An 11,155-nucleotide genomic window follows, 5' to 3' on the forward strand; every position below is an offset into this window, starting at 1 on the left:
AGGCAAAAATGTTTAAGATGTTTTTTTTAAATGTCACGAATTTGAGATTTTGCTGCTTTTGCTTTTCTTTTAATAAATTGTTTTAAATTGAATATCCATTGATTTTTCCACATATTAGATATGTAGTATCCTCTTTATTCTTATCTTCTTCAGTTACTGTAGATTATTTTGTAAATACATTTTTTATTTGATATTACTGTCTTTATTTCTTCTTCTTTATTTACTGCTTACTTATAAACCCTTTCTTTTCCCACTATAATGGAGCTTTGCAGCAAAAGCTTTTCCACTCCATTCCACTTATTTGGCAAATAAATATCTTGAATCTTGAGTCTAGTATATGAGGGTGTAATAATATATAATTGTTTTATTTGACATGCTAAGCCATAAATATAGTACATGCACATGTTTTAAATCCATCTGTCCTGAGCGTTTCTCTGGGTTTGTTGGTTTGAAAATGTGAAAAAAAACAAGTCAACAGTCAAATAAAAACAAATCTAACACTTGAAACCCTGCGGCCTCCTGGGTGAGGGGGTGAGGGGGTGAGACGGGATTGGAGGTGAAGTGAGCTGCCCTCTTTTGGGATATTTTTAGAGGGGAGGGCGACGAGAGGCTGCCTGTATTTGGAGATGGAGGTGGATGCTGGAGGCGGGAGGTGGAAAATGGTAGAAGAGGGTGTGATGTGAGCTCAGGGAGGCAGTGCTGGAGCTTGATGGGAAGGGGGGGTGGGGGTCCAATCATACGTCACAGCTTTGGTTGGGACCCTGATCTCTTCCCCTCTGATTCTGACACACACCTACACACACACACACACATATACACACACACACAGCACTCCGACAGAGGACGGAGGGACGAGGCAAAGAGGAACCAGGGACAGAACAACAAAGAAAAAGAAAGAAGGTAGAACAGAATCCAAAGAGAGAAGACGAGAAAGCAAAAGACGAGAAGAAGAGCAGGAACCAGGGAGGATAAAGAGGTAAAATACATTTGACTTTGAAACATCACAATTTGTTAAATGGACTTTACACCTTGACTGTTTGTAGTTCAGAATTCCCACTTGCTCTTTTATTTCCTTTTCAAACTCCTTAAATCTCCCAGTTTCATTGAGAAACTGCAGATAAAGTGACACACGTCTCACGACATCATCACAAAGTAATTTGCTGTAATATTATTCACGGTTGAATGGAAAGAATGTGAATCAGTTGCCAGCTGCTGTCAGGATATCACTGTATGGCCGAGGGTGTAAGTCTTTAAAGTGAAATACACACACACATGTTGTGGGGTCAGCGCCTATAAATACACCCTTGAGATAAGAGGTGCTGTGCAGGGATCAGAGTGATGTGTGTGTGTGTACATGTACAGAATATATACACACACACACACACACAGGTGGTGGACAAAGAAACTGAAATCCAGTCGCCGCACATTCGGATAAATGCAATTTGTAAGATTTTGGGTTAATTTAAGTTTATTAAGATTGAATTAATTAGATTCAGTTGGATGATATTTTTAAATGACCTCCAAATAATCAGTCTTTTATATTAGAATTAACTGTGGCAAAAACAAGGACTTTCACTCGACTCTCAGATCCAGATGCCACATGCAGCTGTTCGTAAGTGATAAAGTGTTTTAAACCGACTCTACTCTTCCATGGAAACAAACAGACATTAGACGAGACACAATTAGAGACTTGCCGGTGAAAACTTTGAAAGACGAACATATTTGTCGGAGCTAAAAGGGCATGAATATTACACATACAATTACAAAGCTGTTGAGAAATAATATTGTTTCTCTGGACGTCAATTTTTCATTTTTAAGATCCAGAATGTTTCTGTCTCTGCAGCCACATGCATAAAATAACAACAAGTCTTGTGACGGCATGAAAACAACTGTCGTTAACTGCTTTGGGTGAAACTTTGAGAATTCTGAGCGATGTGGTGACTGCGTAGTAAAAACAGTTTCATCACTGTGACATGATTCTAAACATAAAGTTAGTAAAGGTAAAAACAAACGAGGAGGCGACTTTGTGAAGGTTAAAGATGTGAATAAAGTAAATTCAAATCAGTCCAGAGAAATCTAGAAGGAGTGAGGTGAAGGTGAACGTTATATCTGTCCAGCTGGATCGTTATATTCAAAGATTTATATGAAGAACTTCATTTTTGATTTCACCTTGATTCCATTCAAGAGTGAAGTACCGAAGCCAATATTAATATTGGTGGTGTAATAAAGTACTAATCAGGAAGTGGTTATATCCAGTGCATATACACATCTATGTACATTATGGTTGTGCTTATATTTAATAACAAAGATAAGATAAGATAATATAAGATCAACTCTACTGATCTCAAACTGGGGAAATTTAACTTGTTACAGCAGCAGTTAGTCAAAACGAAGATCCCCGTGAAACCAAGAAAGTGCAAAAAATAAAGTAAAAATAGGCAAAGAAATAAAAGTAAATAAAATATATCAAATACAGAGATATGCACAAAGTATACATCTTTCATTCCAGACAGGAAGTCGAGACCACAATGTGATTGATTCATCAGAGGGATCGGAGAGGAAGGAAACTTGTATCTGTCTGTTTTGGCGTCTGTCCTGAAGCATCGACCACAGAACAGGAGTTGGAACCAGTTGTGTTCAGAGTGTGATTCCCACTCTGCTGATGTATTTCAGCACCAATCAATCGTTCTCATAACTTGTTGTGTCCAAGCCAGAGCAGGCCGTGATGGATTTGCAGGGAAGAGACTCATAGAAGTGGATCAGCAGCTCCTGAGGCAGGGTGAAGAGAAAACAAGGTTCCAGCTGCTCCACAGACGATAACGGAGAATAATGTAGAAAACTAAACATGAAGAATACAACCACGAGTAGTGAGCTACTTAGTTTGATCAGTCAATCAGTCACTAACTTCAACTGGAGGCAAAAACTACACATGTAAGAAAATAAAAACATTTATTTACACTTACTATTAATGCAAATTCACTCGGGGGGAAATTAGTAAAATAAATAAAATGATAAAATATCTTTGGGAAATCTGGAAACTTTATTCTTCATATACTTGACATTGAATTGTGAGTGTGTGTGTGTGTGTGTGTGTGTGTGTGTGAATAGAAATGACTAGAAAGAGTTAAAAGGTTTGATTAATATGAGTCAGCAGCGTTCTGGTCGTAGAAGAAGAATCCAGTAAAATGATCGACAAATGCTTTGAGATGATTGAATTCACAGTTTCAGGATACCAGTAAGACTATATGTTGTTTTGAAAGAAGATGGTGTTGTTGGTTACAGTTTATCTCTCAGTGATGATGATGATGATGATGATGATGATGATGATGATGGGGGTGGGGGTGGGGGTGAGGTCTCGTTCACAGTTTGGTGGATGACGGAGCAGCTGCTCTCTGCATTAACCTTGGTCCCAGATATTTCTGACTGACCCCGGCACAGTGAAGATTATTTTAGTGCCAGCGAATCACCCGGTTCAGATCTGTTTGTCTGAAACGTCACCGAAGCTCTGATCTCACTTTTCACACACGTTATTCTCACTAGTGTAAAGTTTCTATATATACATTTAACTTACTTTACTCGAGTAGCATTTTCACTTTATTCTACTTTAAACTTCTACTCACTCACTATTCCACAGAGAAATATCCTCCTTTGTTTTTAACTACATTTATCTGAGAGTTAACTTTTGAGTTATCGGTTCTTTTTTCATTTTATTAACTGTTTAAAGCTCAGAGAAGTAAAAGAAATCTGTTTTCCTGTCGTTTATCTTCCTCACGACCTCACAATTTATCTTGTGACCCCTTGAAGGAGGAGCTTGTTTTATCACCATCCTGCCCTCGTCGTCTGCACCGTCGCTGAAGTTATCACCTCTCCCCTTGTTTGTAGTGGCTCTGTGTGTCTGCGATCATTTCACTGGGAGGGTCTCGAACCCATACAGACCTGTGTGGAGGGTCTTCACCCTACATGTCTCTGGGTCATGTGACGTAATGAGGTGTTCCAGCTGCTGGAGGTTGCTGTTTCGGCTGTTTTAAAGGGGATTGCCACATCCTCAGCGGCCTGTGCAGAGTCTGACAGTGACCCCCCCCCTCTTCATGTGACACCCACAGCAGCTGCCGTCCTGAACGATCGTGTGTCCTGTCCATGTGTGGAGCCTGTTGGCCTGCGAGCCAATAGGGGCTATTTAAAAAAGAGCCATGTTCTGTGAATGAGGAGGGGGAGTGAGGTCACCGGTGGCTCACTGTCGCTGAGCTCAGAGAAAAGATTTTCCACTCGGGCTACAACCAAACCTGCAGTTTGAGAAATCTGTGGTGTTTCGACAAAAGCTTCAAATGGAGCCAAAATTTAAACTCATGTGAGGGGGAAAAACTAAGGGATTAAAAGAGTTTTATGATGAAATCAACTTCAGTTCATTATCTCAGAGAGGTTTCTTGATTCCCACAGTTGTGGATTCTCTGCAGACGAGCTGCACAAAATAAAAAAGACAAAAACAAGCTCACAGTTTTGTAAATGTTCAGTTTGGACCTAATGTGCATGAAGCTGCTCCGACAACAGATACACAACCAAACCCAGGAAACAAGATTTAAGATTCCTTTTATTGTCATTCAGGAAAAACACAAGTTTACAAATTAAATATTATGTGTCTGCTAAGCAGATATAAAAGCTTTCTAAAAAAAAAAAAGCTAGATATGAACCATTTATATCCAGGAGACTCCGTGCACAGCGCTTCTCTCCTGTTTGTTTACTGGGTCACCCTCTGCACATGTGACCCCTCCCTCCTCGGCTCTGTGCTGACCTGGACCTGGACTCATTGCGAGCGTGAATAAGATTCCCCAGTTGCTCTGTGGGTGAATCGCAGCAATGAATGCTGGGAGGTACTGTAAACCGCAAACCCCGACCCTGAGCTCAGCTTCACACGCACCTGTCACTCACCCGGACTCCGACAGACACACAGTGATCCTCAGATAGATTTCAGAAATGTTACTGTGTGTGTGTTTTGTTGTGTTGTGCATTGTGCATCTGTCAGTGTTTATGCAACATTTGCTCTGAACGGATTTATCTTTCATAATCTTAAATATATAAAGACACAGAAAGAGATGAAACTTTTTTAAGTGAGATGGAAAGTTTTCCCTTTGGTTTCTTTGGTTTATTCTAATTTGTGTATAAAAACTAAAATATGTTGTTGTTTTACAAACACAATACGCTGTGTCTTTGCTTTTAAATGGAAAGTAAAGTGTTTGTCCTTTCTCTCTCCTTCAGGTGCTGTGTGCTGTGTTGAAGCGAAACCACCAACGAAATCTCAAACAAACCAAAACACCAGTTTGTCCATCAGACTGTTTCTTCTGCTCCGAAGAAGACGAAGACAACACGTAGCTACGACATCCAGCCGACAGCTTATTTCTCTGTTATAGAAGTGAACCAGAGTCTCTGTCTGTCAACTCAGCAAATTAATTTACAGTCAAACATTTGCTGAAGTTAATTCAGAGTAAAACTCAAACGATGGCCCCCAAGAAGAAGGCCCCTCGTCAGAAGAAGCCGGCCATGGAAACCATCTCTCAGGTGATGGAGACCACCACAAACCAGCTGAAGGTGGAGAGCCTGGGCGATGGAGTGGTGGTGGTGGAGAGCGGCGTGAAGAAGATCGAGCAGATGGCGGCGCTGGACATCGCTCAGCTGAACAGCCTCAACCTGCCGCTGCCGCTGCCCGTCATCAAGCCCGGAGAGAGGGGCCTGGGCCTGGGCAGCGAGCTGACACGACCCCTGCATGGTAACGCCGTGCTGGAGGAGCTCAGCAAGATGCGACAGGAGAAGTAAGTTCTGATGTGATATCCAGCTGCTCTGTGACGGACTTCGTGTTTTTAATTCACAACGTACTTTGACATGCTCCTGCCTCAGGTTCCTGACTGACCTGGAGTTGGCCTGTAAGACAAAGGCCTTCGACGTCCACAAACTCGTCATCTCGTCTGTCAGTCAGTACTTCAGAGAGATTCTGGCCAAAGATCCCAGCATGAAGCGTCTGGAGCTGCCGTCGCTCTCCCCTCTGGGTACGACGTCAATATACTCTGTGTCCACCTGGGAGAGGGTTCAGTGAAGAGACTGATCATTTGTTCACGCAAACTTTAAGGAGCTGGAGTCGCCATCACTTTATTTTAAAATCTAATCAGGGTCCCAGACTGTTTAAAGATGAAATTAGCAATGTTGTGTTGAATGTGTGGTCGCTCTCCGTCTGCAGGCCTGGCCAACGTCATCACCTTCGCCTATCTGGGTCGCGTCCACATGTCCCTCTACACCATCGGCTGCACCGTCTCCGCCGCCGCCACCCTCCAGATCCCCCAGCTCCTCAAGATGTGCATGGACTTCCTGCTGGCCGAGCTCAACGTCCAGACCTGCGTCTACATCTGGAACATCGCCGCCGCCTACAGCCTGCCGCCGGTGTGCGACGCCGCCCGCCGCTTCGTCCTGGAGAACTTTGTGCAGTTTTCCGAGACGCCGCTGTTCACCCAGCTGACCCTGGAGCAGATCTCTGCCTTCCTGCAGGACGACTTGCTGGTGCTGCCCTCGGAGGTCATGGCCTTCCAGGTCAGAGGTCACACTTTGTCTCTGAAGTTCGATAGTTGAAATCTTTAATTAGGCTAAAACAGGATACATGAACATTTCTTAATGAATTTCAGCGTCAGAATAAATCACAGCTGTCGTTTAATCTTATCACAGATTTAATCCTCAACTCTAACTCCTCAGCTCACAGGGTTTTTGACATGAACACACTCTTCGCTTCTCGTATCATTAGTGAGGAGAAATACCAGAGATCTTCATCATCAACTCTCGGGCTGTTCTGCTATTTTCATCCAGCCCTCAAAACAGACCCCAGACCAGCTGTTCAGAGCCAAACACAGAGCCACGAACCGAAGGCCGCCCCCCCTGCAGGTCGAGCGTGAGCAGAAACCAAGTATAACTCTCAAGAGGAGAGCTGCGTATATTAATACACGACTGCAGGGCGGATCTAAATAGACAGCTGAGGGATGGAGAAAAAGTGGAGGCTGTATTTATAAACTGACGCTTCATTTGGTCAGGTCAAGTTTTAGTTTTAAATTAAATCAAAAGCTTTGTAAAACTCTGTGTTTTTAAATGAGGGTCTCTGTCATGTAACATGGAGCTGCAACATGCAACTTCACCACTAGATGTCACTAAGTTCCACACACTGAACCTTAAAATCAGAAGAAAACCATAAATGGGACTTGTTGGGAAAGATGAGAAGAAGAAGATTGTTTCAAACGTAAACTAATTAATTAATAAAGATCATTATCCAGGTTTGTTTTAATTTATCAATATAAATTTGATTCATCAGTAATTCGGAATCCAAAAACTGCAAAACACTGAAAAACAGGTTCCAGTCTTCATCACCAGCTACACTTTGGTTTTATTAAGTATTTTGGTGTCTGATATAAAATATGATGATGATCTTTATATTCTAACACGAGACACTGACCTGCTGCATGTTGTATTTCTCTCTCTCTGAACACGCCTCTCTCCAGCTCGCCATGAAGTGGCTCGACTTCGATGCCTCTCGTCAAACTCACGCCGCCGAGCTCCTGGGTCACGTTCGTCTCGAGACGATCCCGGCCAGCGAGCTGGTGAGTCAGATCCAGCCGGTGCCCCGCATGATGCTGGACCCTCAGTGTCACCGCCTGTTGGTGGACGCCATGAACTACCACCTGCTGCCCTACCAGCAGAACTCCCTGCAGTCCAGACGCACGCAGGTTCGAGTGGGTCAGCAGACTCTGCTCACCATCGGAGGCCGTCCGTCCCTCACCGAGAGGGCTCTCAGCCGGGAGGTTGGTCTACGTTTGCTCTCAGAAATCTATGTATTCTTTTAAGAAAATCCCCCGGTGACCTTTGACCCCGGTGTCCAGGTGCTGTGGAGGGACCCTCGTGAGGGAGGAGCCTCCTGGCGTCACCTCACCCAGCTGCCGGCGAAGAGCTTCAACCAGTGTGTGGCTGTGATGGACGGGTTCCTGTACGTGGCCGGAGGAGAGGACCAGAATGACGCCCGCAACCAGGCCAAACACGCCGTCAGCACGCTCAGCAGGTTCGACTGAAGGACACGTACATGAAACGACATTAACAACAACTGTGTCACTGACTGTGCCCTTTAATATAACCCTTGTCGTGGGGCCCCAGGACAAAAGTGAGCTGCTGGGGCCCAAATTTATCGAGTTCACCAAAGCAAGGGCCGGTTTCTTATCATGAATCAATTCTTTGTGGTTCAGCAGCCGAAGAACTGACTCTCCACCACAAAAGCAGATTTGCTTCACTGGCAGAAATAACTCACAGTATCATATCTAAGAACTGGTCCAAGACAGAACCAGCTCTAATTATGAGCTTTATCCAAAGGTTTTACTCTTGAACGTAGAAGATGGGTGTCCGCCTCCCAAACTGAACCTTGGGGATGATTCCCCATAAGAGGAGCTTGTCAGCTGATCTGTGGCTTCTTCTTCACATCACCAACACTTCATGTGATCTGTCTGGAGCTCTGGGGCTTGTATTCTCCTCACACTGCTCTAAACAAGACTCTTCTCTTTGCCTCCATCAGATACGACCCTCGCTTCAACACCTGGCTCCACCTGGCCAGCATGCGCCAGCGCCGTACCCACTTCTCTCTGGCCGCCAGCGGCGGCCGCCTCTTCGCCATCGGAGGCCGCAACGTGGAGGGTCTGCTGGCCACCACCGAGAGCTACCTGCCCTCCTCCAACACCTGGCAGATGCGTGCGCCCATGGAGGTGCCCCGCTGCTGCCACTCCAGTGCCACCCTGCCATCCGGGGACATCCTGGTGACCGGTGGGTACATCAACTGCGCCTACTCCCGCTCTGTGGCCTGCTACAACATGGAGACCGATACCTGGACCGAGAAGGCCTCCCTGGAGACTCCCCGTGGCTGGCACTGCTCCACCACCCTTGGAGGGAAGGTGTACGTGGTGGGAGGCAGCCAGCTGGGGCCTGGTGGAGAGAGGGTGGATGTGGTCTCCGTGGAGGTCTTCTCTCCGGAGAGTGGAGCGTGGGGCCGGACCGCCCCTCTCCTGCTCGGCGTCAGCACCGCTGGCCTGTCCCCACTGGCCGACAAGCTGTACCTGCTGGGAGGCTGGAACGAGGCGGAGAAGCGGTACAAGGCGGCCGTCCAGAAGTACGACCCCGCCACTGACAGCTGGTCCATGGCCGAGGATCTGCCCGAACCCACAGTGGGAGTGTCCTGCTGCACCCTGACCCTGCCGCCGCGCCACGCACCGCGTCGCCAGCAGCACCGCAACACCCCGACCAGCGAGGAGCAGCAGCAGGCCGCGAAGAACCGCAGCAGAGAGAGCAGCGTGGCCCCCTCACAAAGCATCACAGCATAGAGACATGGAGCCAGAGAGAGACTCGAGGAGAGGGGGGGAGGGGTTCAACCTCAGGAGAACATCTGGATTAGAGCTGCAACCAATGATTAGTCACAGTCTGGGTTAAAAGATTGATTTAGTCGGTTAACTGTTAACCAAGAATAAAAAGAGAATCCGTTTAAAATGAACAACAGAGACAAACAACATATTCCAGCTTTAACCAGAACAAGAATTAACATTTTCAGTGTTTTCCTCAAAAGAATGAAAGACTTGATTAATCTGAACGGTTGCTGATGATTGTTTTGTTGATCGATTAATCGTTTTCTGCTCTAATCTGGATCATGTCTGCTCTTTCTTCTGTTCAGGCCCACAAGGAAAACAATCAGAAAAATATCATCAGAATTTATCATGAATCCTTCCTGGAAAAGTGATGAAGTTAAAATCAGTCTAATTCCAGATGTGAGCAGCGTCAGAGCTGCCAGACAGAAAAGAGAGCCTGCATGACCCACAGAGATCTCAGGGGTTTCCACGGTGAAGGGAACCAGACGAGAAAGAGGTGGAAGAGGGATGAGAGGCGGGTTGGAGCAGGTGAAGGTGGGGAGGTGATGGATGGAGGAGGAGGAGGAGGAGGGAAAGATGGGAACTGTGGCTGTTTGTAATTGAGCGGGTTCGGGTTGAACAAACATCGAGATGACTGTGAATCCACTGGTGGTTTGTGTACAAAGATGTATCTAAGTGTGTGTGTGTGTGTGTGTGAGGCTGTGAAGAAAAGTGCGACTGTGTGTGTGTGAACTGGGTGAATGACAGGAGTGTGTGGGTGCAACAGGAAATGAGCCAACAACAACAAAAAAGGTCTCTCTTCAACAAACTGAAAATATTTCTCACGAGAAAAAGCAGCAGTGAAGAAACCTTTAATTTATTTAACGTCTGTCAGAAGTAGTGAAGCTTGATTGTGACAAAAATACAAAAAAAAAAGTAGAGGTAGTTCTTAAAAAACAAACATTTTATAAATGCAATGAGATTAAGATGAGATTAATTTGGAGGAGGGCAACAACACAGTTGAGGATTTAAAAAAAAACATACAAGCATCTTCGCTCCATCCCAAATTTTAGCTTCTCTAAGAAACCAACAAGATTTAAAATATATTTTTTAAAAGTGTAGAAGAAAAAACCGACAGAGGAAATAGAAATGTGCGAAGTCACCCGTGTTTGTGCGTTAAACCTTTTGCCTCCTGCAGAATTTTTACTGAAACTAAGACAAAGCGACCACCTGAAGAACCAGTGAGACTCCAGCAGGTGGAGCTGTCGAGCAAACAGTTATTGATAACTATCATCGATGGGGCTAGTGTGGCTCCTCTGATCGGCTCAGGCCCTCTGTATTGGTTTCCATGTCTGTGGTTTCACTGAATAAAGCCAATCCAACCAAAACATCCAATCATTCTCTGCCTGTTGATTCATGGAGACACACGGTGCTGCTGGGAAATGTAGTCCAGAGCACAGAAAAAGATGTAAACCATTTTACTAATCATCATGAATGTGATCAGTAATGAAATCAGCACTTGTCAGATTGTGACTTTAAATATATTTAGGTCGATGGTTTGTGTTTGTCACAGGTTAATGAGAAACTGATTCAAACTTGGTATTTTTCGAGCTGTGTCCACGGTGTTACGTCCCAAACATCTGCATTTCTGCTCCTTTTAAAACTCCGTTTTTATTTCTTCAAAGAATCCTACGTTTGTGAAAGTAACTGTAAACCCGTGAAAACCCTCAGAGTAACAACACAAGACCAAGGTG

General features: G+C 45.0%; 1 protein-coding gene across 1 annotated transcript; it reads left to right on the plus strand.

Annotated features, from left to right (window-relative positions):
• The first annotated feature begins 759 nt into the window (after nucleotides 1-759).
• klhl43 (kelch-like family member 43) lies at nucleotides 760-10,119 on the plus strand. The gene is made up of 7 exons (XM_020104645.2): nucleotides 760-976; nucleotides 5,254-5,804; nucleotides 5,890-6,038; nucleotides 6,227-6,573; nucleotides 7,527-7,826; nucleotides 7,905-8,080; nucleotides 8,585-10,119. The coding sequence occupies exons 2-7, from the start codon at nucleotides 5,494-5,496 to the stop codon at nucleotides 9,381-9,383; spliced, it is 2,082 nt and encodes a 693-aa protein (XP_019960204.1). The 5' UTR covers nucleotides 760-976; nucleotides 5,254-5,493; the 3' UTR covers nucleotides 9,384-10,119.
• Nucleotides 10,120-11,155: the final 1,036 nt, after the last annotated feature.

This window comes from Paralichthys olivaceus, chromosome 20, assembly GCF_024713975.1.
Source record: "Paralichthys olivaceus isolate ysfri-2021 chromosome 20, ASM2471397v2, whole genome shotgun sequence".
In the NCBI taxonomy this organism is placed as follows: Eukaryota; Metazoa; Chordata; class Actinopteri; order Pleuronectiformes; family Paralichthyidae; genus Paralichthys; species Paralichthys olivaceus.